At 60.2% G+C, this 26,209-nt stretch overlaps 9 protein-coding genes across 9 annotated transcripts; 5 read left to right on the forward strand and 4 right to left on the reverse strand.

Moving 5' to 3' along the window:
• Positions 1-171: 171 nt before the first annotated feature.
• THITE_2110891 (uncharacterized protein) lies at positions 172-1,924 on the reverse strand. Its single transcript, XM_003650882.1, has 2 exons — positions 1,398-1,924; positions 172-1,295 (listed from the first exon to the last, which is right to left on the reverse strand). Exons 1-2 carry the CDS (start codon positions 1,508-1,510, stop codon positions 404-406), a joined length of 1,005 nt encoding a protein of 334 aa, XP_003650930.1. The 5' UTR covers positions 1,511-1,924; the 3' UTR covers positions 172-403.
• A 546-nt stretch (positions 1,925-2,470) lies between these two features.
• Positions 2,471-4,066, forward strand: THITE_2040158 (uncharacterized protein; the record flags this gene model as incomplete). Its single annotated transcript, XM_003650883.1, has 3 exons — positions 2,471-2,530; positions 2,603-2,736; positions 2,845-4,066. 3 exons carry the CDS (start codon positions 2,471-2,473, stop codon positions 4,064-4,066), a joined length of 1,416 nt encoding a protein of 471 aa, XP_003650931.1.
• Positions 4,067-5,460: 1,394 nt separating this feature from the next.
• gla1 (glycoside hydrolase family 15 protein) lies at positions 5,461-7,691 on the forward strand (the record flags this gene model as incomplete). Its single annotated transcript, XM_003650884.1, has 6 exons — positions 5,461-5,701; positions 5,756-5,977; positions 6,041-6,188; positions 6,258-6,331; positions 6,396-6,527; positions 6,592-7,691. 6 exons carry the CDS (start codon positions 5,461-5,463, stop codon positions 7,689-7,691), a joined length of 1,917 nt encoding a protein of 638 aa, XP_003650932.1.
• Positions 7,692-7,728: 37 nt separating this feature from the next.
• On the reverse strand, positions 7,729-9,774 carry THITE_2110893 (uncharacterized protein). The gene has a single exon (XM_003650885.1). The coding sequence runs from the start codon at positions 9,158-9,160 to the stop codon at positions 8,114-8,116; it is 1,047 nt and encodes a 348-aa protein (XP_003650933.1). The 5' UTR covers positions 9,161-9,774; the 3' UTR covers positions 7,729-8,113.
• A 2,719-nt stretch (positions 9,775-12,493) lies between these two features.
• THITE_2142472 (uncharacterized protein) lies at positions 12,494-13,462 on the forward strand (the record flags this gene model as incomplete). The annotated part of the gene is made up of 3 exons (XM_003650886.1): positions 12,494-12,722; positions 12,753-13,375; positions 13,454-13,462. The coding sequence occupies 3 exons, from the start codon at positions 12,494-12,496 to the stop codon at positions 13,460-13,462; spliced, it is 861 nt and encodes a 286-aa protein (XP_003650934.1).
• A 41-nt stretch (positions 13,463-13,503) lies between these two features.
• THITE_2110895 (uncharacterized protein) lies at positions 13,504-17,561 on the reverse strand. The gene is made up of 6 exons (XM_003650887.1): positions 17,470-17,561; positions 16,830-17,390; positions 15,616-16,754; positions 15,324-15,556; positions 13,981-15,268; positions 13,504-13,888 (listed from the first exon to the last, which is right to left on the reverse strand). Exons 2-6 carry the CDS (start codon positions 17,064-17,066, stop codon positions 13,762-13,764), a joined length of 3,024 nt encoding a protein of 1,007 aa, XP_003650935.1. The 5' UTR covers positions 17,067-17,390; positions 17,470-17,561; the 3' UTR covers positions 13,504-13,761.
• A 225-nt stretch (positions 17,562-17,786) lies between these two features.
• On the forward strand, positions 17,787-23,179 carry THITE_2110899 (uncharacterized protein). The gene is made up of 3 exons (XM_003650888.1): positions 17,787-18,151; positions 18,231-18,342; positions 18,397-23,179. The coding sequence occupies exons 1-3, from the start codon at positions 18,063-18,065 to the stop codon at positions 22,837-22,839; spliced, it is 4,644 nt and encodes a 1,547-aa protein (XP_003650936.1). The 5' UTR covers positions 17,787-18,062; the 3' UTR covers positions 22,840-23,179.
• A 12-nt stretch (positions 23,180-23,191) lies between these two features.
• On the forward strand, positions 23,192-25,219 carry THITE_2110901 (uncharacterized protein). The gene is made up of 2 exons (XM_003650889.1): positions 23,192-23,403; positions 23,518-25,219. The coding sequence occupies exons 1-2, from the start codon at positions 23,377-23,379 to the stop codon at positions 24,820-24,822; spliced, it is 1,332 nt and encodes a 443-aa protein (XP_003650937.1). The 5' UTR covers positions 23,192-23,376; the 3' UTR covers positions 24,823-25,219.
• A 174-nt stretch (positions 25,220-25,393) lies between these two features.
• Positions 25,394-26,069, reverse strand: THITE_2027819 (uncharacterized protein; the record flags this gene model as incomplete). The annotated part of the gene is made up of 2 exons (XM_003650890.1): positions 25,394-25,766; positions 25,867-26,069. Coding segments are annotated over 2 exons (576 nt in total), but the record flags the coding sequence as incomplete, so codon positions are not given.
• Positions 26,070-26,209: the final 140 nt, after the last annotated feature.

The following is a 26,209-nucleotide window of genomic DNA, read 5'->3' on the forward strand; positions in this document are numbered from 1 at the left end:
ACAGCCACACCTTCAGCGTCAAGTCTCTTCCATTAAATCCCAGCTAAAACAGGAACAACCTTGGAAGCAGCACACCATACAATGGCGGGGAAACTAACTCCGGGGTATATAGCCCGCGGAGATATCCAAGGGGAAGAGATGGCAGTTGGCAGTCATGGCCGGTTGCACAATACAGGCTATCTTGTGGTCATTGATTCGGTCCTTTCGCAGAGCCAGCTGCGATGCTCGCTGCGTACATCCAAGTGTGGTTCCGTTCCATTCATACTAACAAAGCAATGCCAGTAACTGTCTATCCCTGTCGTAATAACCAAGCTGCTAGTGCCCGACAAAAGCACCCCGGTGCCCCAGCCCTCCAAGCCTATCCAGCGATATCACCTCAACGCCGTCACCGCACAGGATACCCCTACACATGCATCTGTGAACGTTCATGCTCCTCCATGGGATAGTCCTCGGCCAGCGCGCTGCGCTCATAGGCATAATCGGTCCTGCTATCCCCGTGGCGGCGGCGGCGGCGGCGGCGCCCGCCGTCGTCCCGATCCTTCCAGGGGCGGGACATGACGGGGCCCTGCTGGTCCGCACTTATCCGGTCCAGGCGGAAGCCCAGGAGCAGGTAGATGGCAATGACGACGAACTCCTCGGCGAGCGCCATGCCAACGCGGACGCCGACGGGCCCGCCGACGCGCACGAACACGCCCGAGTGCACAAACACGGTCAGGAGCTGGTACAGCAGGCGGACGGCGAGGAAGGGCAGCGCGGCGAACACGGCCGGCACGACGACGCGCTCGCCCTTGGGCACCGCGCTCGCCGCCGCGCGCGCGCAGACCAGCAGGATCGCGACCAGCCCCACGTACGCTGCCACGTACATGATCACTGCCGCGTCGGAGATGGCGGAGCTCGAGCCGCTCTGCGCGGCCGCCGCGGCGCTCGAGTCGTCGATGCTGTTGGTCACGCCCACGATGCTGAGCACGGCGCCCAGCACGATGAGCAGCTGGACCAGGCGGAAGTACAGGGTGCTGAGGAAGGGGGTGGCCGAGGCTTGGTTGATCCAGTCGGCTCTGCAGAGGGACAAAAGTTCATGTGTAAGCTGCTGAGAGCTACCAGAAGCAGGAACTAAGGGAAGGAGGACGTACAATCTTGAGAGCAGCCCCAGCGTTGCGAGCATCAGGGGTGTGAGGCCGATGCGGTCGAGGATGATGGCGGTTTCGATGAGGCCGATGGAATCGTTCGATAGCGTGGCAAGCTGGCAGGCGCCGCCGACGATGCGGATGAGACAGAGCGCGAAGAGGTAGAACCATCTGTTGCAGGAAGAAGGATGTTAGCCCCGGGCCCTGATTTTTGCCGGCCGAGTCGGGCGTCGGACAACCGCGAGGGCCCGCTCCCTTGCTTGGACGACTCACCCAGAGCTGCGACGGAAGCCATGGCGGATGCAGAGCAAGATTGACAGGATTAGGGCGGGCACGTAGACGGCGATTTCCACGGCGGCGACGATGTTGCTGGCGTCGAGACCCATCTGGGCCGAACAACACGCGCGATGGCGTTTGCGTTTCCTTGTTTGAGTGGCTAGGAACCAGAGGGTCCAATACAGGCAGAAAGCACTGAGTGAAAAGCGAAGCAGGGCATGCGAGACTCGGGTACATTCACGTCTAAGCTGCTGGATACCTTACCATATATACACCGTCCCTCCTCATTGCCGGGCTGAGGCAACCAGTCCTCATCATGGGCCCCATGTCCGCGCCAGCATCGTAGTTTCATTCGAAATCAACTGCCAGATGAGGAATACGAATCGAAAGCCAGGCCTCTGCCGGTCAGTTGCCGCTTATGCGCCAATGGTAACCATATCTGGAAATGGTGGTTTGAGATCGCTTGTCGTCAGGGGTGGCTGCGGTGTCGCTTTCCCTCGGATTCTGTGGATTTTGGGTGCCCTGGGCTGTGCAAGTGTTGTGGAATTCACCAATGCCCTCCCACGTTTTCGCTGGGGCGGGTTCGCCGCTAAGCTCGATCTGGTATGCTGTGGGAAGAAACGTCAGGGACTGATTGGGCTGACGCCGGCAAGCCAGGGTGCCACGGGCCGCATGCTTGGCTGCTTACGTTGGGCCAGACTGGCTAAACCCAACTGGGCATGCAGCGGGAAGACTGCGAACTCATTGCGTGAGAACTGAGAAGGTGCTGCCCTCGTCAGGCAGCAGATGCGGTCATCACCGACGCTCAGGAACGATTTCGCAGTTTTTGCATTCACCCCTTTTCTGTCAATTCGAGCCCTACAACGCTCCGCCCGGCGTCGAGTGGACTCCGCCACAGACGTTCCTGTCTGTCCACCCGCGGCTTCTTGCCCCAAGCCGTGTTTGAACTCTGAAATTGGATACCTGCGGTTACCACGCACTGGTTCTTGTTTTTAGTCTCTTCTACATTTGGTACCTACCTCCCTGGTAGTTCCATACTCCTCATCTACGCTCCTGCTTCTCCGGAAAAAATGGTGTACTGCGGCCGGCCGTCCACGGCGTGCCATGCGTGTCGAGAGAAACGCGGCAAGGTTGGTGTGCGCCCCAGCTGTTCCGTACTATTCGAGTTAGCCTGCTAAACCGGCATTCCGTGCCATGCCCAGTGTGACAGGAAGAAGCCCGGTTGCGGCCAATGCGCCAGGAAGCGGATTCCCTGTCCAGGCTATCGGGACCCGTTAGCCGTGGTTATCAGAGACCAGACTCTTACCACGGCCCGGAAGGCGCTTGCCATGCAGGGGTCCCAAGGGGTGAAGGAGGGCAAGCCACGCACGGGGCGGCATGAATCTGCCGGTGCCAGTACCCCCAAGCCTGGCTCGCCTCCGGCAGACCTGATTCGGGCTGCCAGTTCGCCTGCCGCCCAGATTCCACCAGCCGCCAGCGAGTCCTTACTCTTCGTGAGCAGACTGTCTCTGGCCCTAGAAGACGTGGCCAAGACCTTTTTCTTCACCTCGTACGCCCCAGCGAGCCCTACGCCCTATCTGGCTGACCTGTCCGACATCCTGGCGGCCGATGGCTTTTCGACATCTGCAATCCTTGCCCCGGCCCTCGCGAGCCTCTCGCTCGAGCTCTCGCAGCCTTCGCTGATGGAGGTCGCACGGAAGCATTACGCGCTTGCCATCCAGCAGACCAACCGCGCCCTGGCGTCCATTGATCTGGCTGTCAGAGATGCAACCCTCGCCTCGGTATTTCTGCTGGCACTCTTCGAGGCCCTCTCCTTCCACGGCCGGAGCTCTCCCACCAGCTGGACGCAGCACATGAATGGAGCCGCTGAGCTACTCAAGCTGCGAGGACGCAAACAGTTTGACTCGCTCCTCGGCCGCAACATGTTCCTCGACGTTGCTAGCGAGATCTTCACCTCGTGCGCACAACGCCGCCTAGCCGTCCCCCCGGCCCTGTCCGAGCTCTTGGCTCAGGTGGCCGACGTCGTCGGCAGTGACGACCCCGAGGTCGGCTTCGCGCGGGCCGCAGCCGGCATGGCCGAGCTCGCGAACATGCTGTTCGCCGGCCGCATCAATCCTCAGCAGTCCATTGTCATCGTCCAGCGGGCTTGCCAGCTGGACGCCCAAATCGAGCAGCTGCTGGAGCAGCTTGCCGGTTTCTGCATGTACACGGTCGTCCCTCCAGCCAAGGCCCCCGCGTCCGCATACAACAACCTCGCACACGACTATGACAACCCGAAATCCTGTCGTAACTGGAACATCCTGCGGATGATGCGGCTGTTCGTCAACAAATGGATCTTCCACATTGCGTCCGGCGCAGGCGATGCAATGCCAGACCGCATGGAGCTCGTCCAACGCGCGGCCGGCAACTCCGAGCGCATGGCCGCGGACATCTTGAGCACGGTTCCATACCTTTGCACCCTGCCGCCCTCTAGCTACGCGCGGTTGATGACGGGGCGCTGGTTGATCTGGCCACTGTCGGTGGTTGCGACGTCCGTAGTAGCGCCGATGACTGCCCGAATATTCGCGCGCAACGCGCTACACGCCCTCGGCAGGGACACGGGCATAACGCAGGCCACCGAGGCTGCTAATATGGTGGATGAGTCGCAAGCCCTGGAGGACTGGTAAGCTGCTGGCTGAGTCCTCCCGCTCACGCCGTGAGTTCGACGTTGTTAACCCCGACAATGCAGGCTGCATATCATCCACTTGTCCTAGAAGCACCCGGACCCATTCGAGCATACAATCCGGATTTGGCGACCATTTATCGCCTTTAAGACGACGAAGGCGAATGTGATCCATCCGGTCCCATCGACTGACGCAACACCGGAGTATCAATATGGGCCGATTCCCTCGTCTCGGCGTTACCACCGCCAGAGGGTAACTAACCCCTCATGTTATGCAGTTCGCTAGCGGTGGGGGGGAGCCTAGAGACGCTCAGTCCTCGCGAAGGCCAGTGCAGATTTAGCGACGCTTTTCACACTCGAGACAGCTGGGCGGACGTCTGCGGGCCTGGCCCTCGGCAACGGCCAGTTCAGATCACGATGACGCGCCCACCAAGGCACCCGGTGCCGATCCGAACAGGGCTGTTTGGCGCCGGGAGACGCTTCCTTTTTAGGGATAGTACAATCCGGGAACCACGGGTCTCTCGGCTGTGCTGTTCACAGTGTTCACCACGGTAGCTTCAGGAACGGTCCGATTCACGCGTCCTATTGTAACGCTGCCGCCGCGCCTCGGACCTCGCCAAGGCCAGGGGAATTGGAGGAGACAACCTTGGGCGGACGCTGAGCTTCCCCGCCTCTCCGCAAAAGAAGCCCTCCAGATTCTTCCCCACCCCCATCCTCGGCTCTTCTCCTTGCGGCCTAGCCAATCGCCTGACCTGGGAGGGAGCTAGGGACCCTTGCTTCGAAGAGCTGGGAGCCAATCTCTGCAGGATGACGACAGGTTCTATAAAGATCTTGAGCGTTGTAGCCTCCTGGTTCGGTCTCACTAAGACCACAATAGAAAACGGGACTCAGTTCAGATACACTACACAAGGTGCAAGCGAAAAGGGTGGTTGCCATATCTAGCCCCGGTTCCCGTCTCAGGAGGGGGGGACTGGTCTGTCGGCCTGCGAGGAGGTGAGGATTCTCCCCGTTTAATACTCCACTCAGCACATCGCCGTTCTTGTCTTCTAGAAGACGGTACCATTGCCATTCGGCCCTTCCTAAGCGGCTGGTCGGAATAAGCTTTCGGCCCCCCACGGATACCCCATAACTATCCTGGGCCGACATCATCTGTACTCCGAACTCGACAGACTGCTTATCGGTCCTTTATCCCAGGTCGCGGGGCCCCGCAGGCCGAGTCGGAGCCGGACGGTGCCGCCTCCAGGTCTCACCACAAGTGGGGATGAACTGCAACGGTCAGGTTGATGGCTCCATATTCCCCCATATAAAGACATCGTCGATCTCTCTCGAGCTTATGGCTTCCACGCAGCTTCGCACCGGCCGTCTCAACTTCTGGCTTGATCGTTTTCCACGTCCAGCATGCGCCGTCTTCAGCTCTTGGGCTTATTGGCCCTGCTTCCTGCTGCGCTCGGCCATCCGGAGGCTAGCCGTGTCCGGCGCGAGGGGGAGGTGGTGAAGAGGTCTGTCGACTCCTTCATCGCCACCGAGAGCCCCATTGCCTTGTCCAACCTGCTCTGTAACATCGGCTCAACTGGCTGCCATGCTTCTGGCGTCGCCTCGGGTATCGTCGTTGCGTCCCCGGACAAGACGAACCCGGACTGTATGTTGCACTCGGCCTCTCTTCCCGCCGCTGTTCGCAGGCTAACTTGTACAGACTGGTATACTTGGACTAGAGACAGCGCGCTCACCTTCAAGTGCGTTGTCGACACCTTCACCAACAGCTACGATGCCTCGCTCCAGGCGGAGATCCAGAACTACATCGTCGCGCAGGCCCATCTGCAGGGCGTCTCGAACCCGTCCGGCAGCCTCTCGGACGGTTCCGGCCTGGGAGAACCCAAGTTCAACGTCGACATGAGCCAGTTCACGGGCGCCTGGGGTATGTCTTGCAAGCCCACGCCTCGACACTGTGTCCCCGTTTCATTATCCTGACCAGCAACAGGTCGACCACAGAGAGACGGTCCGGCTCTCCGGGCGATCGCCCTGATCGCTTACTCAAAGTGGCTGATCAGCAACGGGTACACTTCGACTGCGTCGAGCATCGTCTGGCCCGTCATCAAGAACGATCTGGCATACGTTGCCCAGTACTGGTGAGCTGCTGATCCGAACCGTCAATGTGCTGAGAGGGCGACCGGCTGACATTCATCCCTTTCATACAGGAACAACACAGGTTTCGATCTTTGGGAGGAAGTCTCTGGCAGTTCCTTCTTCACGGTCGCCAACCAACACAGAGGTACGGCGGATATCAAAGTGACAACCCACTGACCCGCCTGCTGACGTCGACTGGTGGCCCGTAGCATTGGTGGAGGGTGCCGCCCTTGCCACGTCGCTCGGTACTTCTTGCAGTGCCTGCTCTGCCGTCGCGCCCCAGATCCTGTGCTTCCTGCAGAGCTTCTGGTCGCCCTCCAGCGGCTATATTCTCGCCAACAGTACGTACATGCATCATTCATATCGCACAGTGCAGGGTTGTCGGTGGTGCTAACAAAAATCAAGTCAACGAGAACAACGGCCGCAGCGCCAAGGACGCGAACACATTGCTGGGCTCGATTCACACGTTTGATCCCGCCGCGGGCTGCGACGCGGCGACTTTCCAGCCCTGCAGTGACCGGGCGCTGGCCAACCACAAGGTCGTGACCGACGCGTTCCGGTCCATCTACTCCATCAACTCCGGCATTGCCGAGGGCAGCGCCGTCGCGGTCGGCCGCTATCCCGAGGACAGCTACTTCGGCGGCAACCCCTGGTACCTCAACACACTGGCCGCCGCCGAGCAGCTGTACGATGCCCTCTACGTCTGGAAGAAGCAGGGCTCCATCACCGTCACATCGACGTCGCTGGCCTTCTTCAAAGACTTCTCGTCGTCCATCACCCCGGGCACGTACTCCTCCAGCACGTCGACGTACACAACCCTGTACAACGCCATCTCGGCGTACGCCGACGGCTACATGAACATCGTCGCCCAGTACGCGCAGACCAACGGCTCGCTGTCGGAGCAGTTCTCCAAGACCAACGGCGAGCCGCTCTCCGCCTACGACCTGACCTGGTCCTACGCGGCCTTCCTCACGGCAGCGGCCCGCCGCGCCGGCGTCGTGCCCCCCTCCTGGGGCGCCGCCTCGGCCAACAGCGTCCCGGCGCAGTGCTCCGCCACCTCCGTCGTCGGCTCCTACACCTCCGCGACCGCGACCTCCTTCCCGCCGTCGCAGACCCCGGCATCCAGCACCTCCGCCGGCTCCAGCCCCGCTTCTTCCACCACCGCCACCGCCACCGCCTGCTCCACCCCGACCGCCGTCGCCGTCACCTTCAACGAGCGCGTGACCACCCAGTGGGGCCAGACGATCAAGGTGGTCGGCGACGCGGCCGCGCTCGGCGGCTGGGACACCAGCAAGGCCGTGCCGCTCAGCGCCGCCGGCTACACCGCCAGCGACCCGCTGTGGTCGGGCACCGTCGACCTGCCCGCCGGCCTGGCCGTGCAGTACAAGTACATCAACGTGGCGGCCGACGGGGGCGTCACGTGGGAGGCGGATCCGAATCATTCGTTTACGGTGCCGGCTGCGTGCGGGACCACGGCGGTAACCAGGGATGATACCTGGCAGTAAATTCGAGGATGGGTTGGGGAGGGTGGTGGTGGGAGGTTGTTTGGGTGCGGCGGTGGGATGGGATGTAGGGTTGAATGGGAGGTGGCCCAAGCAAGTGGTCAACGTACGCTATTCTGATGACGATTTGGATTCTTCTGTATATAGTTCTTATGAAGTTGTATGTACTTGACATGAATAACGATGATGTCCTTGCTTCAATATGCATTCTGCTCGGGAGTTGAAAATTAGTTCATGCTTCATATTGGTGGCCATTGATTCGAACGAAGACCTGACGCCCATGACGTTGGCCTCAATCACTTTCATATCGGCAAGAGAATCGATAGGGGAGCCGCTGGCGTATTGTACCCGCCAAGAAACCCCTTTCTCCCACTTCGTCACCATCAAGAGCCTCCTCCGCCCTGGACTTTGCCGTCGACGAGGACTCAGGGATGCAGCTTACACCCCGCACATGGCTCCGGCGGCAGCACGCTCTGGTAGACATCCTCCCGCGGCTTCCCGGAGACATTCAAGTACCCGACGGCGCCCTTATCCAACCGAAAGATGGCGTGGTCCACCAGCGCGTAGGTGCCGGGCACGATCATCTCCATATCCACGATGGTCGCCGCGCCCGGGGGCACGCTCACGGTCGAGACAAACCGGCCCGGCGGACTCAGCACGTCCCCGTCGCGCCAGCACCGGTTAAAGTGGCTGCCGATGACGTGGAACGAGCTGGTGAGGTTGGGCCCGGCGTTGCCGAAGAAGACGCGCACGGTCTCGCCGGCGGCGGCCTTGAGCGGGCGCTCGCGCGTCAGCGCCGCCTCGCTGCCGTTGAAGACGACGACCGAGGGCACCTCGCGCAGCGCGTTCGGGTACGAGAACTCGACCAGCCCCGGCGGCTCGGCGTCGGGCGCCGGCGGCTCGTGGTAGAACTCGCTCTGCATCACGTAGTACTCGTGGTCGACGGGCGGCAGCCCGCCCGTCGCGCCGTCCTCCGGCTGCACGTAGATCAGCCCGTACATGCCGTTGGCGATGTGCACCGGCACCGGCGCCGCCGCGCAGTGGTACACGAACAGGCCCGGGCAGAGCAGCTTGAAGCGCGCCGTCTTGGTGTCGTTCTCCTCCACCGTGGTCAGCGCCGAGCCGCCGCCGGGCCCCGTGAAGGCGTGGCTGTCGATGTTGTGCGGGTTGCCCGTCCGGTCGTGGTTGGTCAGCCGCAGCTCGATCACGTCGCCCACGCGCGCGCGGATGAACGGGCCCGGGACCGTGTTGTTGAAGGTCCATTGCTCATATTTGTACGGGCCGGTGAGCTGCGTCACTTTCGTGGTCGTCGTCAGGTCCACTTGGAGGAGGGCCGGGTGGGTGCGCGTGATGGGGGGCGGCACGTAGGGTGCCGTGGTGAGCACGGCTTGCTCGACCGGGAGGTTGGAGGTTGCGAGGGACTCGGGACTGGCGTCGACCTTTTCGTAGAAGCCCAGCTCGGAGTCGCCCATCTCGTGCTGCCCAGCCCGGATGAGCGTGATGTCGGCCTGGGAAGTCAGTCGCAGCTCAGAGACTGCAGAATGATTTATCTGGAGCGGATTGTGATCCATACAGAGCTTTTGGAACGGTGTGGAGGCGTAGTGCTCTCTGACCCCGGTGCCGAATCTGCCTTGAGCGGGCTTTTCCGGCTGGCATAGAAAACCACAGCCAGCGTCACGCAGGCGCCCGCCAGTATGAGAGGGGCTGACCGCCGATGTTTCCCGGGTTGTCCATCCGTCCCTGCTCGTGAAGAGATGCTCCGGATCCCGTGAACTTGAACCAACAGAATCCGCCTTGATGGCGGTGAAGACACGGCCAAGAGGCATGTTGACTTCTGCCGGGCTGTTGAAGCACCCTTCCAGAGCACTGCCAAAGGCGTTTGTGAACATCTCGTGCTAAGGCTCGTCAAGCGCAAATAGGAAGCACATCTTGCCGTGGATCTTGCCGTAGCCATCTTCTCGGACTCAGGGGCAACAGTAGGAGAGGGGAGTGGCAAAAGGATGTGGCAGGACAGCCGGGCTATTTCTAGAAGGATGCCGTCCTAGTTGTTGGGACGAGCGATAGCACTCGGGCCACCATACCCGCGGAGATGGCAATTTGAGTACGTACCTTACTTAGTATGAGGCCGCGGATGGGGTGCATTGCAGCTGAGCACACAACTCTTCGTCTATATGTGGATTGTTCCCATGACGCAAGGATGCGTCAAACCCCTTCCCCAACTCTGGGCCAACACTACCAAGATCGGACGACAGCGAGCACCGCGGGGGTAGCACGGACACTGCTCGGGCGGAAGTCGGGATGCTGAGTATGGAACGAGGGTCAGATGATCCAATTACAAGTCCTGTGGCATGACGCCTTCTTCTTGTTCGCCTCATGAGGCTGCGCAGAGAAGGGGCAACTCCGCGGGTGCGGGGCAACTCCGCGGGTGCGCGGCTTTGCGTTGCACTCTTGCCGGGGTCCCTTAGACCAGCAGACGCATAGGGACATTTTGATTCTGATGCAACGGCGATCAGGGAGAATGAGACGCCATGAGGAGACGACAGATGCTGTGGAATGCTTGTTCCATCCGTTCTTTTCCTTTCGCTTTGGTTTTGCTGATCACAAAACCCACCTTACAATAACGCCAAGCGCCATCCATTGATCCCGTCATTAGTTTAGTACTACAGTAGGAGATGAATCTCTAGGTCAGAGATCAGGGAAACGAACTTCCTGGCGCTAGGGTCGGCCGGGCTCGGGTAAGCAATATGCAGATAACTTGACAGGAGCAGGCGGGCCCCATCAAAGGAGGGAAAGCATTGATTATCCTGACTAAGGTCCCTACAGTACCAGCCCGCGGAAGTCTTGTGAGGCAGCCTGGATGCCAACGTGAATTTACGTCGGGGTTCTCCGGTGCATTAGAGCCAGCAGTCTGCTGACCGCGGGCGGCAATGAGGCTGCAGGGTGGCTTGTCGAGCATGCCCGATCTGGTAATATTGACTGCTGATGCGACCAAGATCGACGCCGTGCAGCGTTGCGGGGAACAACGTGGACTTCGGCGATGAACATGCCCGTTGAACGACTGGATGGCAGACCATTGTGGGGTAGTATCAATTAGGTACTGTTTTCCACTGCATGCTAGCTTCCTGATGTCCCCCGACAGCTTCGAGTCCCATCACATCTGCCGCTCTCGAACTCTCGGCGACCTCCATGGCAGACCTTAGCTTTTGGTCGGCGAGGTCCTGAGCCGAAGGGCCTACGTCTACAGCGGAATGGTCACGCAATCTGAGGGGTATGTGAACCGCCACTCTCGAGCCCGCGACAGTGACAAGTCAACGTGACCTTGAGGTCTCGGAGAGAAAAAAGATTGTTGGACGGCCACAACGCACAGGACCACCAAAGTTCAAGGTGCTTGCAGCAAGACAGGCTTGGAAGGCCAGAAGAAACCGCTGGGTATCCAGATGCGTGAAGTTCTCGACGCAACAGGGGAGATCTACACAGGGGATAGACACGTGCAGTTAGGCAATCCGGGGTAAAAAGCCTCTTGCATCCGAGCCAAGGGTCCGCCGCTTCAGCTCTCCAGACAAGGCTGGTCTTGCCCAGCCAAAGTGCAATGCGGAACCAGAACAAAAGTGCTCCCGAAGGGTTTAGGTCAAGTAACCCCCCACGCTGCTCTCCGAGTCTCCGATCCTCCGAGCCAACACCGGGCATGGCCCTTGTGTGTAGTGGCACGAGGGGTGGCACGAGTTCACGACCTCGTGACTTGGAGGATTGTCTGGAGAGGAAGCGCCATTCCGATCCGCCATGAAGCAACTGCTCGAACAGGGCACAGTTGCCCTCATGCATACGTGACATCGAGGCCGCGGGGAAGCAAAGACGAGCAGGTGGGATTCGACAGCAAGTCGGCGCGGCCGCGGGAGAAACCATCTGAGAGCTTGGACGTTAACGCTGACGTTGAGGCGACGAACCAGATGTTTGAATCACCTACGTCGACCGCATGAAGGTTGGCTACCTATTGGGAGCCAAGTGAAGTTTGAAAATTTCACTAGCCCTGCCGCTTATATGTGAGAGACTGCTCCGGGACTTCCACGAACAGATATGACCTTCCTGAGCCCAGCAACAGGAGGTCACTAGGATGAGAGATATCTGACTGTGTTGAATGTCAAGGAAGCGGCTAAGATCGGTAATCAACAGCATTCGAAAGTTGCCCGCCTGGCTACCAGAGTATCAGGTAGGCAGCTTCTTACACTCATCACGGACATAGGACAACTCCCCTGAACCCCTGAACCCCTGAATGTATCGTGGCTTGCGCGCCTGAGTCTCCAGTGATCTCTTCCACATGGGATCGTGACTATCTATAACGTATCAAAATTAATTAATATCTGGAATGAATATTGGCCTTCTAAGTGTAGATTTCCTTTTCCACGAAATCCAGGGGGGCGTGCGTCGAAGCGACGGCCAGGGCGTTGTACAATACTGAGTACTCCAGTTCGGGCCAACCCTAACCCGTGAACTGTCAAGGCCGACATCATGCTTTGGTTCTTGCATATGCCCCACCAAAAATTCTGGTTTTCCTCTGCAGTGTTTGTTGCTTGACATGAGCCAGGGTGAATGAGACAGAATTTTTTGGTTCACCAGATACATACCGAATCTCAGTCGCAGTCCATCAGTGCAAACCCCACGGGACTCAACGGTATGACCCTTCTCACGAATTCTACTTGGCGCGCATTGACTGACCTGTTCCCAGCCAAAAAAGAAAAACAAATAGACCTCGGATTCCACAACCCCCTTCACCTTGATTCATCGCCATCCGAGTGAGCCACCCCAAGATGGCCGACACATGCAAATCCTGCCACGACCCTCTCATCCTAGCCCTCGATCCGGACGAGTCCGGCGACGAGGGCCAGACCGTGCCCGATGACCTCCACCTGCCCTGCGGCTGCCACTTCCACTGGCAATGCCTGCTCGACCTGGCCGCCGAGATCGTAGCCGCGTCCTACCACTGCCCCTCCTGCAACAGCGACCTCCCCTCCCTCACCACCACCGCCGCCCCCGCAGGTTCTTCCTCCTCCTCCTCATCAGCATCAGCACCACCACCACCAACCGGTACCACGACCCCGCCCCCCATTCTCACCACCTACACCAACGAAGGCGGCGTCCAACCCGACCTCGACATCGCCCCGCACCTGGCCGAGGAGGCCTTCCTGACCGCGCACCCTTACGCCCGCCCGGCGCGCGCCTTCCACGCGCTCGTCGCCGAAGGCGACGTGCCGGGCATGCTCGACCTGCTGGGCTCCCTCGCCACCACCAGCTCCGGCTCCACCAACCCGGCCGAACTCCCCTCGGAGGGGGAGGGAGAGGGGGAGGGGGAGGGGGAGATATCGCTGACCCCGGCGCAGCTGCTCGCGTGGCGCGACCCGCTCAACGGCCTGCGCGGCGCGCTGCACGTGGCGCTGGAGGCGCGGCAGGAGGAGGCCGTGTGGGCGCTGCTGTGGCTGGGCAGCGGCGTCGCGCGGGCCGAGTTCCCTGCCGCGGTGGTGCAGGCGGCCGAGGGGATGGGGCTGCCGCGCTGCTGGGATGAGGGTAGGCAGGCGGTGGAGGCGGGGGCGGAGGATGTGCGGTTTGTGAGGGACGGCGCGGGGCGCACGGCGGGGGATGTGTGTCTTGAGTTGGGGGAGCCGTGGACGAGGTTTGTTGAGGGGGGGTTGTTTGTTGCGAGTTAGCTGAGTTGGGTGATGAATTCTTTGGAGGGTGGGTAGCGTTGGAGGGATGGTTTGGTTTTCGTCGAGGGCGTTTGATGCTGGGACGGGGCGGAAGGGGAAAGGTTGGGCTGGGAGATGACGGTCTACCGGAGTGGGTGTGGCTGTAGATGTTTATGGCCTGTCCTGCTGCGGCACATGGTGGCTTCTTGGTTGTTAACCTCGATCTATATGCAGAAGTCGCAGAAAACCAATTTATACACCGGATTCCGTGTTGAGACGATATGACCATTTCTACCCCCCAATGCACGCTTAAGTATGCAATCCCTACCCCTTTGACAACACCAGTGTAGTCGACAACCACCCCCTCGGACTGCCCCCCCATTAGCCAAGACCCGTCAGCCCCTCGGCGTCCTCGCCTTGCTCGACAGCATCTGCGACAACATAAAGTGGCTGACATCCTCGTCCGCCCAGTAACTCATGTGTGAAGCAATGGTATTGATCGGATTGAAGTCGAGCACGCTCCTGCACCGGGCCAGTCAGTCAGTCAGCCAGCCAAGCCAACCAGTAATTTCCACCGAGGGACGTGAAGCGGTGGGGGTGGCTAGCGAGCTTACTCCTGAATGCAGTAATCCACCCTCCCATTCCGATTCAGCGCCCGGATCTTCGCCTCCTCCCGCCTCAAGCGCTGCGCCTTCCTCTCCTCTTCGACCCACTTCTGCCGGCTGAGGCTGAGGCTGTCCTTGTCCTTTTCCTTTTCCTTGTCCTTGTCGTTCTCCTTTTCCTTGGCCGCCAACTCGGCCCGGCTCTTCTGGAACCGGCTGAACAGCGTCTCCAGCTCGTCGTCGATCAGCGTCGCCTCGTTGCCGTTCGCCGCGCCGGTCGCCAGCTTCCGCATGCGCTCCGCCGTCTTCTCGCTCCGCTCCACGTCCGACAGCCGCTTGGCGTCCGAGATGACGCCCGCGCCGATGTTGGTCCCCGCGCCGGGGCTCAGGGCGTGCTGTTGCTGCTGTAGCTGTTGTTGCTGCTGCTGCTGCTTTTGCTGCGACGCCGTAATCTTGGCCACGTCCTCGTTAGTGAGGCCCAGGCTGCGATTGAGCAGGTTGCTGGCGATGCCCGCGCTGAGGCTGCTCCACAGCCCGGACACGCTCTGGCCGACTTTGGCGCCGATGCCGGTGAGGCCCTGGGGTGCGACGGAGCCAAAGAGTCCCTTCTTTGTGTACGGGAGGGCCTGCGGTTTGAGAGTCGTCATGATGGGCGAGATGAGCGGCTCGAGACGGTAGGCGATGGGATCGGACGGGTGGAAGATGTTGAAGAGCTGGCCAACTTTGGGAGAAGAAACGCTGAATGGGAGGCCGGTGACAGGTGAGACCCGCTGGCTGGAGTAGGACTGAGAAGGAGGGACGTCCAAGAACGGATCCTCCGCGTAATCCGGGTTGAGCGGGCTCTCGGACGGGAGCGCGTTGGGAAGGTTTCGGCCCGAGATTGTGCGACCCTTGAGCATTTGGAACAGCCCGATCGGCGACCCGAGGCAGTAGAAATTGTCCACGTCGAAGTCGAAAGCCAGCTCCTTCGGCTCCGTCGACTCGTACCGGTCTTGCGAAGCTGGCCAGATCCGAAGGGGATTCCTAGGAGGCTCGACAGTCTTGGCTCTCTCCTTTTGCCGGCAGAGGATGTCGAACATGATGGCAGAACCCAGTGAGTGCCCGACAATGTGTACTTTGCCGTTGAACTTAGGATTGCGCTCCTTGAAGAGCTTGTAGATCCGGTTCGACTCCCTCAGCACGATCTCCACAATCTGTTCCCGGTAAGCGCTCTGGTAGAGGAGAACGTCCAGAGCGAGGTCGGAGATGAGCGACCGGGCAAAAGCGACTCCTTCGACGGTGATGTCCTCGAGAGCAGGGTCTCGCGGGTGTTAGCCGTGCAAGCAAGCCATCATGCAGGTGGGGAGAGGCCTTACAGTCGTCCTCCTCGTTAAATATCTCCCCGAGGTCGTGCTCCCTTTTTGGCTTCCGTTTCGGAAAATCCAACAGATGGCGCCAAAGGACAGGCAGCACTTGAACGCGGCTGTTCCCAAGCCCTGGCTGGTCAATCTCCGAGTTGAATGCTCGCAGGTCTGCCGAAGCGGCGTAGACCGACTTCATTGTCTTGCGGAGCACGTTGACGTCGTGCACGAAATTGATGCTCTCCATCCTGATTCCCTGTCAGTCGAAAGAACCCTCCCAGACTGGCAACGTAACGAAACCGCCCACCTTCGCGAGAGGAGCTGGCCTATCCCGTGAGTAACAAGCACGAGATGCTCGATGTCTCGTCCCTGGTTGTCCCCCGTTCTCGCATTGTACTCTTCCGAGATTTCCTCCTCCTCGCGCTCGCGGACGGCCTCCTCCTCTGCATCTGGATCCTCGACTCCTTCAATCAGGTTTGACAGCTGCCGTGTTAGACGGTTCCGCGTGCTTTCGAGACCGTCTGAGATCTCCCCCTTCGGGTCGCCTGCCTCGGATTCCGCTGTCGAGGGGGGTGCAGAGCGTCTCTTCTGCGCCTTGGATAGCTTGTCGCTTCGTTCCTTCGACGCTGACTTTGTCCCGGTCGGAGTCGATGGCCGCTTGTTATCCTTGGCTTTCTTGTTGGGCTCGACGTAGCCTCGGACGAGCTTCACACCGCCCAGATAACCTCCGCCCGCCAACTTCTCGTACACTGTCGATGTCACCCAAGACAGCATGCTGTCCGACGACAACCAAGCCGTGGTTGCGTCTTGGTACGTCGCAACGCTATTCATGTAGTTTCCAAACAGACGGTAGGTCTGCGGCTGATGCTGAGGCGCTGCGGAAGCTTTCTTGGAGCCGTCGTCCAGTGCGTCGGCAGCGCCTTTCAGGTTGTCAACCGAGGATTTCGCAGGAGCCGTTTTTGACGCCGAGTTGCTACGGGATCGAGGCGGGTAAGTCCAGGGTCTGACCTTCAGGTAACCTTCCTCAAGCTGGGCAGCCAGATTCTCCTCGCAGGGCCGGAGACCGGAGCTTTCTTGGTAGAACCAGCTTCCACGTCGCACCTCGTACACAGGGCCCTCCCAGTAGACCGGGGCAAGTTCACGATCTTCTATATTCACGTCAAACAGGAAGTCCTCGTTTACCGGCACTTTGGTTCGTTCTGTAGGAGCGTCAGCGTCCTGGGGCCCCTCGGTCGAAGTAGCGCGCGGCCGTTTCCGCCCAGCACCCGCAGCGACGTTCCCTTGGCCCTGGCCTCTTCCCTCCTCCAGCTCCTGTAACTTGGCTTGGTAGGCAGCTTCGATGGCACGGGAGTCTTCGGCGGAGAAGGCGACGAATTTTTTCGGCTGCGGGGGCTTCGCGTCGCTGCTGTTCTTAGATTGCAGAAACTTCGGTTTTCGCTTGGGAACCTGGAAGGGACAGCCGGTGTCAGCACGGCTTGGAACACAATGATACGCCGCCGAGAGCGCAACCCGGGAACCTACGTCGACTGCGTGGAACCATTGCACCTTCAGAGGTGGACAATCCGGGGGATAACGTTGTAGGCTTTGCCCGTAGTACGGGTTCGTGGTATGGTCACCCGAGTTTGGCGGAGGGACAACCGGCTGCGGGTCTTTCGGCGTCGGTGTCGCGCTGCGGCTTCCGGCCCAAGGATTGATCGAGTCGACGGCCGAGGCGAGGTACGACTTCTCCGCCCTCTTGTCGCCGGACCCGGGCGCCATGGCTCCGGTGTGGCCGAGCGGCCAGCCGAACAGCGGTCTCGCGATCCTCCTTCCCTGCCAGAGCCGTCGAGGACTGCGATCGAGAGTACGTCGTCCCAAGCTGCAGAGCGGGCGAGCGGGAGATAGCAGTGAACACGCCAACGTTGAAGAAATGGTGGAACGAGACGGAGGGTGGTTTCTGGTCTTGCCGTGGGGCGAGAGGCAGACGCAACGTTCGTGCCGCTGATTGTGGCTCGCAGGACCTACCTGTTGGTAGCGGCGGGGCGCGGAGAGGCGAGCGGCGGAGAGACGCAGGACGAAATTCGGCGGCAGTTTACTGTAGACCTACGCAATTGAGAAGCCAAGAACTCAGCCAACGAGGTCCGAAGAAGATGCTTCTTATGCGTTGTTTCATCGCACCAACCGTGTTCCGAGCGTGAGGCACGGAATCAATCCTTCGGTCCGAGGTCGAGAGCTTGGTCTTGATATCGGGCCAACTCTGCAGGACGACATGCCCCGGCCAAACGATGACGGAAGGGTGCTCGCAGCACGGCCGATGATTGGTCAAATTCGGCGACTTGGCCTTCCTTCCGGCAGGCAGGGACAGTGGGCCGTGCTCCCATGCTTCCTGCAAGCGGGCGGCCCGCCCCAAGCGTGAACGTTAGCGGGGCGATGGTGGGGCACGACCTGGAATTGGAGTCATTTCTGCACGCCCCGCCTCCAACAAAAATTGTCCGCGATCATCAGGTCGTGATAAGACTGGACAATCACTTCGTTGCCGCCAGTGCGTCGGGATCGTGGTGATACCTGCCTTCCACTCAGATATCCCACCACGCTGGAATCCAGCTTTCTCGTCCCGTTTCGACTTCCAATTGCCGACCAGTGAGGATTCGCAGGACACGCACTGCCCGCTATGAGCAGGTAGCGAAGCGAGAGGACATCCAGGGCCGCTCCCGAACCCTTGTTTGCTTTGACGAGGACCTCGTCACCCCAAGATCCCACCTTTGAGTGCACACAATGGCGACTCAACAGAAAGCCCGCCGACACAATGAACAGGTGGTCGATCAGGTGCCAAAACGCTTCAAGGCGCTCAAATTCGGCATTCAGTAAGGAGAAACTCCTGGGGAACCCTCTAGGCCGGCCCGGTTGTTGACGAGCGATGACTGACGGGCTGTTTCTGTGCAGGTCGCACCAAGATATCGTAAGCCAGGGCGTTCTCGAGGTCTCGGATAACCTGCTCTACGATGTCGAGAACCGGCGAACGGCGTTTCCCCATGGCCCGCTCGATCCGCGGCTGGTGAGCGATGCGCGCGCCCAACTCTGGCAGACCGAGAGCTGACACCGTCTGCAGGGAACGTCGAGCACGAATCGAGAAAACAAATGCAGCACGTGCCACCTTGGACTTCAAGAGTGCCCTGGTCATTTCGGCCACGTTCGATTACCGCTGCCGGTCTTCCACATCGGTTATCTCAAATACATCCAGGCGACGCTGCAAAACATTTGCAAGGACTGCGCCAGGGTCCTCCTGCAGGAGCCCGAACGGCGCCAGTTTTTGAAGGAGCTGCGCCGTCCCGGCATTGACAATCTGCGGCGGTCGGCCATCCTCAAACGAATCAACGAGCAGTGCAGGAAGGCGAAGACCTGCCCGTACTGTGGCTCGATCCAGGGTGTGATTCGGAAACTTAGCGTCATGAAGCTTGTCCACGACAAGTATGCGGCCTACAACAAATCGACGGCCCAGAAGAAGATCGCCCCGCAGAGCAAGCTCGAGTTCGATGCGTCGTTCGAGCAGGCTAAGAAATACACGCCTGAGCTGGAGAAACACACGCGCAAGGCGATGGATGACTTGAACCCGCTCAAAGTCCTGAATCTCTTCAAGCAAATCAGCCCGAGCGATTGCGAGTTCCTCGGACTGGATCCCGCCGAGGGCCGGCCAGAAATGTTCCTCTGGCAATACGTCCCTGCGCCACCAATCTGCATCAGACCGTCCGTCGCTCAGGAAAATGCGAGTAACGAGGACGACATTACCAGCAAGTTGTCGGAAATCATCTTGTATGCCGGCCATCTGCGGGAGTCGATGAAGAAAGGAGTAGCGTTGCCTGTCATCATGGAGCAGTGGGAGTTTCTGCAGCTGCAGGTGGGCATGTACGTCAACAGCGATGTGCCGGGCCTCTACCAGCCCGGGTTCGGCAAGCCCATTCGCGGGTTTTGCCAGCGCCTCAAGGGCAAACAGGGCCGATTCCGTGGCAACCTCTCCGGAAAGCGTGTCGACTTTTCCGGTCGAACGGTCATCTCGCCTGATCCCAACCTGAGCATCGAGCAAGTAGCGGTCCCTCAGCTCGTTGCCAAGAACTTGACATACCCAGAGCGCGTGAATCACGCCAACATTGAGAAGCTGAGGGAGCGTGTCATCAACGGGCCACACATCTGGCCCGGAGCCCAGGGCATCATCAAGAAAGACGGCTCCAAGTACAACCTCAAGATCGGCAAGGAGAGTCTCCGAGAGCGGCACGCAGACAACCTGGAATTCGGCGATGTCGTTGAGCGCCACCTCGAGGACGACGATATTGTTCTGTTCAACCGGCAGCCTTCCTTGCACAAGCTCAGCATCATGAGCCATCTCGTCAAGGTCCGGCCCTGGAGGACGTTCCGTCTCAACGAGTGTGTCTGCACCCCGTACAACGCTGATTTCGATGGCGACGAGATGAACCTGCACGTCCCGCAGACGGAGGAGGCCCGGGCGGAGGCCATCAACCTGATGGGGGTCAAGCACAATCTTATTACGCCCAAGAACGGCGAGCCCATCATTGCTGCCACGCAGGATTTCATCACGGCAGCATTCCTGCTAAGTAGCAAGGACCGCTTCTTCGACCGGACGACGTTCACCTACATCTGCACCCAGATGCTCCTGGGTGACACATACCTCGAGCTCCCCCCGCCCGCCATCATCAAGCCAAGGGCGCTCTGGACGGGCAAGCAAATTTTCAACGTCATGATGCGGCCCAACAAAGAATCCCCAGTCCTTGTGAACCTCGACGCGAAAAACAAAGCTTTCCAGAAGAAACAGGACGGCGAGATTCCAGACATGGACATTGACGACGCCTTCCTGGTCGTCCGCAACTCGGAAGTCATGTGCGGGAGGATGGACAAGTCGACGGTCGGAGGCGGCAAGAAAAACTCGGTCTTCTACGTGATCCTTCGAGATTTTGGACCGGAATATGCTGCTGCTGCCATGAATCGCCTGGCCAAGCTCAGCGCCAGAACCTTGACCCTGCGCGGCTTCTCCATCGGCGTCGGCGACGTGTGGCCATCTGATTCTTTGACGGCTCACAAGGCGAGCCTCGTAGAGGACGCATATAAGAAGTGCGACGACCTCATCGAGACCTACAGGCAAGGCAAACTCGAAAAGGCCCCGGGCTGCAACCTCGAGGAGACTCTCGAAAACATCATCTCGGGTATTCTCAGCAAAGTCCGACAGCAGGCGGGCAACTACTGCGTCGACAACCTGAGCAAGAACAATGCGCCCCTGATCATGGCCAAGTCGGGTTCCAAGGGCTCCGAGATCAACGTCGCCCAGATGGTTGCTTGCGTCGGTCAGCAGATTATCTCGGGCAAGCGTGTGCCAGATGGGTTCCAGGACCGCAGTCTGCCGCACTTCCACAAGAATGCGCGCCAGCCTCCCTCCAAGGGCTTCGTCCGGAACAGCTTCTACACCGGGCTCGTCCCGACCGAGTTCCTCTTCCACGCCATCTCCGGCAGAGAGGGTCTCGTCGATACAGCCGTCAAGACGGCTGAGACGGGCTACATGTCTCGACGGCTGATGAAGTCGCTGGAAGACCTCTCAGCGCAGTACGACGACACGGTCCGTACGTCGGAGGGCGGAATCGTGCAGTTCCAGTATGGCGCGGACAGGCTGGATCCCGTCGACATGGAAGGCGATGCGAAGCCTGTCGACTTCGCCAGGACTTGGAATCACGCGCAAAGCATCACGTGGAGCAACTCGGAACCTTCACTGCTGCCATGGGAGGTCCAAGAACTGTGTAAAACCATCCTCGACGCAGAGAGGAAGAAGTACGTCAGGCGACACCTCGTCACGAACGAGGAGATCAAGTACGACGACGACACGATTCGCCAGAGCATGGACCATGACGTCCTAATTGCCATTGATGAACACGAGAGCGTGCGGGTTTTCCTCAATACGATCCACGACTACGTGAGAGAACGAGCTTTGAAGCTGGCAAAGGCACGCAAAGCAGTTGGGCTGGATCCGTGCATTCCGCCAACCGACCAGAGGATGCGAGAGGCGATTGACAAGTGGGAGCCGGCGACCAAGGGCGGCTCGGAAACGGGGATGCACGCGCTTGGCGAGCCGCGCGATCCGTCCGAGTACGTCCTCAAGGATCTACGGCGAAAGGTCGATGGCGAGGATGAGTTTGGTGACGCAGCTCGAGCCAAGGCACAGGCGCACGTCGACCGGGTGGCCAAGGTGTCGGAACGTACACTGCGAACATTTATCCAGATGTGCCTCCACAAGTACAGGAGGGCGCGGGTCGAGCCGGGTCATGCCGTGGGAGCGGTGGGGGCGCAGTCGATCGGCGAGCCGGGCACTCAGATGACACTGAAGACGTTCCACTTTGCGGGTGTCGCGGGTATGAGCATCACGCAGGGTGTACCCCGTATCAAGGAAATCATCAACGCATCCAAGCTCATTAGCACGCCCGTCATCACGTGCAAGCTGGAGAACAAGTGGGACATCAAGGCGGCGCGCGTGGTCAAGGGGAGGATCGAAAAGACATACATCTCGGATGTCATCTCGTACATTGATGACGAGTGGCTTCCGGACGTGGCCAAGATCGTGCTGCAAGTCGACGTCCAGGCCTTGTCCGACATGCAGCTCGGCATCACGACAAAAGATATCGCGGATGCCATCGTCCGGGCCAAGAAGCTGAAGCTCAAGGTGGAGCCAGAAGACCTCAGGATCAGCGCCAACCGCGTCGAGGTGGTTGTGCGCAACACGTGGCAGGATGTCACGGCAGCCCGGAAGGCGGCGCGGGCCCGGGCCGCGGCCATCGAAAAGGGGCAGCACGTGTCCAGCGCGACGGACGAATCGGCCGCCGACTTCCAGCTGCGGGTCAACTTCCTCAAGCGCATGCTGCCGCACGTGGCCATCTCGGGCTACCCGGAGGCGGCGCGGGCGATCATCCAGACGAGCGACGCGAACGAACACGAGGTGCTGGTCGAAGGGTACGGGCTCCGGGCGTGCATGACGACGGAGGGGGTGATCGGCACGCAGTGCGTGACCAACTCGGTCATGGAGTGCCGCGACGTGCTGGGCATCGAGGCGGCGCGCACGACGATCGCCAAGGAGATCGGCCAGGTCATGTCCAGCATGAGCATCGACCCGCGCCACATGGAGCTGCTGGCCGACGTGATGACGTACAAGGGCGAGGTCCTGGGCATCACGCGGTTCGGGCTGGCCAAGATGCGCGACAGCGTCCTGCAGCTGGCCTCGTTCGAGAAGACGCCGGACCACCTGTTCGACGCGGCCGCGGGCATGAAGAAGGACCGCATCCAGGGCGTCAGCGAGTGCATCATCATGGGGCAGACCATGTCCATCGGCACCGGCGCGTTCCAGGTCGTGCGCAGGCTGGGCATCAGGGACCACCAGATCGCCCGCCGGCCGACGCTGTTCGAGGACGCATGGAAGAAGGACGAGGCCGCCAAGCGGAAGCTGAGGTTGGCGAAGCGGAGGAGCGGGCCGGAACAGGCCGGGATGGTAGCTGTGGCTGGTTAATGCCGGGTGGGGCTCCCAGGTTTTGGGTAGTGTAGAGGAAAGGAGCAATCATCGGAGCAGGGGTCCAGGTGCGAATGTTAGAATTGAATTACAGCGAAGTCCAAGTCTCCGTCTCCGTCCCGGTGGTCTCGATGGACTGTGGCCTTCTTCTGAGCATGAATAGACCGCTCGCAGTCAACAAGTACCTTGGCTAGCATTCTACATGAATGTTTGAGAAACGGTTGGCGCATCCGCTCTTCGGCATGCCGGGAGGGAAGATGAGCACGGTCAACGCTTGCCGCGATGTCGAGTCGGGCCAGTCCAGGGGTATCACGTGATCTGGCGCTCCCTTGTCGCGTCGTCTCCGGCCCCAGACGCGGTCGCCTCACAGCGACGTCATCGCTCGTTGAGCACAAGCCCCGCCAATCGGTCATCAAGACCGTCGACGCCCTTGCCTGGCTTTAACTGCTTCGGACTTGAACTTGCCATTTCCGACCTTACTTTTGCACGTTGACTGTGATTTACGTCCAGCAGTTCAGTAACTAACTACGGAGTACCATGTGCGGCCGGTACGCCTTGGCTTTGGTGCGTCACCTTGAATTGCCATTTCTCCAGTTCTCTGTTATCTTCGTTGACCTTTTTTTTCTTTTCTTTTCTTTCTTTTTTTTTTTCTCCGTATGATGGCTAACACCCTCTCAGCGCCCCTCGCAGATCCGCCAGATGCTCCTGGACGACGACATGCCCGTCGATGACGCGCCCGCCGACGAGGGCGACGGCGCCCCGCGCCAGAGCTACAACTTCGCGCCGGGCTACCACGGCATCGTCTACCGCGCCGATGTGCCCGATTACGGCGCAGGCCGCCCCAGCAGCCATCACCACCAGCATGCCGCCCACGGCGCTGCCGAACCCGACATCGCAGAACCGGAACTGGAACCGGAACAGCAGCGAGAAGACGCACAAGCACAACCGCCCTCTTCTACCCCTGCCCAACCTGCCCAACACCACCGCTACAAACTGCAGTCCATGAAATGGGGCCTCGTGCCCTCCTGGACCCGGCGCCGCCCAGACTACGGCGCGATGCTCAAGACGATCAACTGCCGCGCCGACTCGCTCGCCTCGCCGGGGGGCATGTGGGCGTCGATGAAGGCGCGCAAGCGCTGCGTCGTCGTCGCCCAGGGCTTCTACGAGTGGCTCAAGAAGGGACCCAAGGAGAAGGTCCCGCACTACATCCGCCGCAGGGACGGCCGGCTGATGTGCTTTGCCGGGCTGTGGGACTGCGTGCGGTTCGAGGGCGGCGACGACCCGGGCGGTGGCGCTGGCGGTGATCATGATGGGGGGAAAGGGGGGAGGGATGGCGATGCGGGACGGCTGTACACGTACACCATCATCACGACGGACAGCAACGCGCAGCTAAGGTTCCTGCACGACCGCATGCCCGTCATCTTGGAGCCCCGGTCCGAGGCGATGTGGACGTGGCTCGACCCGGGCAGGGCCGAGTGGAGTAAGGAGCTGCAGGCGGTGCTGCGGCCGTTTGAGGGCGAGCTGGAGGTGTATCCGGTCGCGAAGGAGGTGGGGAAGGTGGGGAACGACTCGCCCAGCTTTGTCATCCCGCTGGCGAGCAAGGAGAATAAGGGGAATATTGCGAACTTCTTTGCCAAGGGGAAGGCGGAGAAGGGCACGCTCACGCCGGAAGTGGAGATCGAGGAAGAGGGAAAGGGGACAATGAAAAAGGCGGCGGAGGAGGTAGCGGAGCGGGCTGATGACGGCGGGATGGGCTCGCCGAAAAGGGGCGTCAAGCGGGAGGCGGAAGGGTCGCCGGCGAAGGGAGAACCGCCGACCAAGAAGGCTGCTTCGGGCAAGGCGGCGTCGCCGGTCAAGGCAAAACAGCAGCAGGCTCGGGCCAAGATCAGCGCGACCAGCAATGCGGCCAGGAGTCCGGTGAAGAGCAAGGGCAAGGCGGGCGGGAGTCAGAAGATTACAAAATTCTTTGGCAACAGTGCGTAGGGCTTGGGGGGGTTGGATCGGCGTTTGGGGGAGTATGGCGCATTGAGCTGCGTTTTGGATATCCTACTTTGACGAAGATCCGAGAATGAAATCTGTCGAGCAATCTTTTCCGTCAATGGAGAGATGGGGCAATTCTGGACGCACGACCGTCGTGTACGGTAGGGAAAGGGCTGCTGCGGTTTCCGTTTTCAAAATATAACGAAGAGCTAACTCTGGCTACAGGCTTGCGTGGATAGGTATCTCTCTCCGATCTACTTCAAGGCCAATACCGCTTGAGGCCCAGCCTCACAGCACGAAGCGTAGCGAATGTTACGCCAACGAGCACCAACGCGAAAAGCACGAGCCACAGGGGCTCCCAGCGGCTGAAGTCCGGCCCTGTCGGCGTCACGCACTCTGGTTCCCCGCACGCCGGCGTCGATTCCTGGCTGGCAGTGGCAGCAGGGGCGGGCGTCGCGGTGGTGGAGGCGAGTTGCGTCGTGGTGGTGGAGACGAGTTGTGTCGTGGTGGTGGAGGCGAGTTGCGTCGTGGTCGGTGTTGGCCGGTCAGGCTCGACGCCGTCCCACTCGATTCCCGCTTGCGCTGCGTACGTGTCGTAGTGCTCCGACCTGGCGTCGCTCAGCACCATGGTGATGATGCCCCAGCCCCCCCCGGGTTGCGAGGTGTGGTCCGGCAGGGTCGCCTTGATGCCGGCCGGGTCGGTGACGGCTGCCTGCGAGTAGGCATAGACGAGGTAGACGCCGCTCTTGCTGTCCTTGCTCTGCGCCGGGCTGAATGAGTGATCGTTGATGCAGCCGCCGCAGAGGAAGGTCGAGGTGATGTGGGTGCTGTTGACATAGGTGCCTCGCTTAATCGGGCTGAGGGTGATCGGATTGGCCGTGTACGGGACCACGCCGGCGTAGCTTTTGGCTATCAAGGGGGCGGTTATTACGTTGGTGCCATTGGGCCTGCCGTTGTGTTAGACTTCTGGTTTGTCCTCGGGCTGTTCCACCCCCCACGACGACATGTTTGACCTCTGCTGTCGACCTCCCCAACATTCACACTCACCATGTCGCAAGCAACAGTGTGCCAATCATGGAGCTCGCGAAGCCGATTCCTCCCCACCCGCCCTTGTCCGACAGCGGGGAGACAAGTTGGGCGATGAAGTCGGTGGTTGGTTCTTGCGGCAGTACCATGCCAAAGCGGTAGGCAGATTGCGGAACATATCCATGAAAGGTAATGCCCGTGTCGATATCCGTGTATGAGCCGGTTTTTGGGGGACCGACTTCCCGGCCAGCGATGACAGCTGCCCAGGGCAGCAGCAGCAGCAGCAGGTGTGTTGTTGTCTTGAAATGGCCTGAATATCGCATCTTGTTTCACTTCACCGAAGCAGGCGGGATGCTGAGTGCGT

The sequence above is a fragment of the Thermothielavioides terrestris genome, chromosome 1 (assembly GCF_000226115.1).
Source record: "Thermothielavioides terrestris NRRL 8126 chromosome 1, complete sequence".
In the NCBI taxonomy this organism is placed as follows: Eukaryota; Fungi; Ascomycota; class Sordariomycetes; order Sordariales; family Chaetomiaceae; genus Thermothielavioides; species Thermothielavioides terrestris.

Excerpts from the sequence above, each read along its gene's own strand:
- THITE_2110899 (XM_003650888.1), top strand. The coding sequence starts at position 18,063 with ATGGCGACTCAACAGAAAGCCCGCCGACACAATGAACAGGTGGTCGAT. Across the intron at positions 18,152-18,230 it reads GCGCTCAAATTCGGCATTCA|GTCGCACCAAGATATCGTAA; the intron begins GTAAGGAGAAAC and ends GTTTCTGTGCAG. Across the intron at positions 18,343-18,396 it reads GCCCGCTCGATCCGCGGCTG|GGAACGTCGAGCACGAATCG; the intron begins GTGAGCGATGCG and ends CACCGTCTGCAG.
- THITE_2110891 (XM_003650882.1), bottom strand. The coding sequence starts at position 1,510 with ATGGGTCTCGACGCCAGCAACATCGTCGCCGCCGTGGAAATCGCCGTC. Across the intron at positions 1,296-1,397 it reads GGCTTCCGTCGCAGCTCTGG|ATGGTTCTACCTCTTCGCGC; the intron begins GTGAGTCGTCCA and ends TTCCTGCAACAG.
- THITE_2110901 (XM_003650889.1), top strand. The coding sequence starts at position 23,377 with ATGTGCGGCCGGTACGCCTTGGCTTTG. Across the intron at positions 23,404-23,517 it reads GCCGGTACGCCTTGGCTTTG|CGCCCCTCGCAGATCCGCCA; the intron begins GTGCGTCACCTT and ends ACACCCTCTCAG.
- THITE_2110893 (XM_003650885.1), bottom strand. The coding sequence starts at position 9,160 with ATGGGCGACTCCGAGCTGGGCTTCTACGAAAAGGTCGACGCCAGTCCC.
- THITE_2110895 (XM_003650887.1), bottom strand. The coding sequence starts at position 17,066 with ATGGCGCCCGGGTCCGGCGACAAGAGGGCGGAGAAGTCGTACCTCGCC. Across the intron at positions 16,755-16,829 it reads AATGGTTCCACGCAGTCGAC|GTTCCCAAGCGAAAACCGAA; the intron begins GTAGGTTCCCGG and ends TGTCCCTTCCAG. Across the intron at positions 15,269-15,323 it reads ATTTAACGAGGAGGACGACT|ACCCTGCTCTCGAGGACATC; the intron begins GTAAGGCCTCTC and ends AACACCCGCGAG.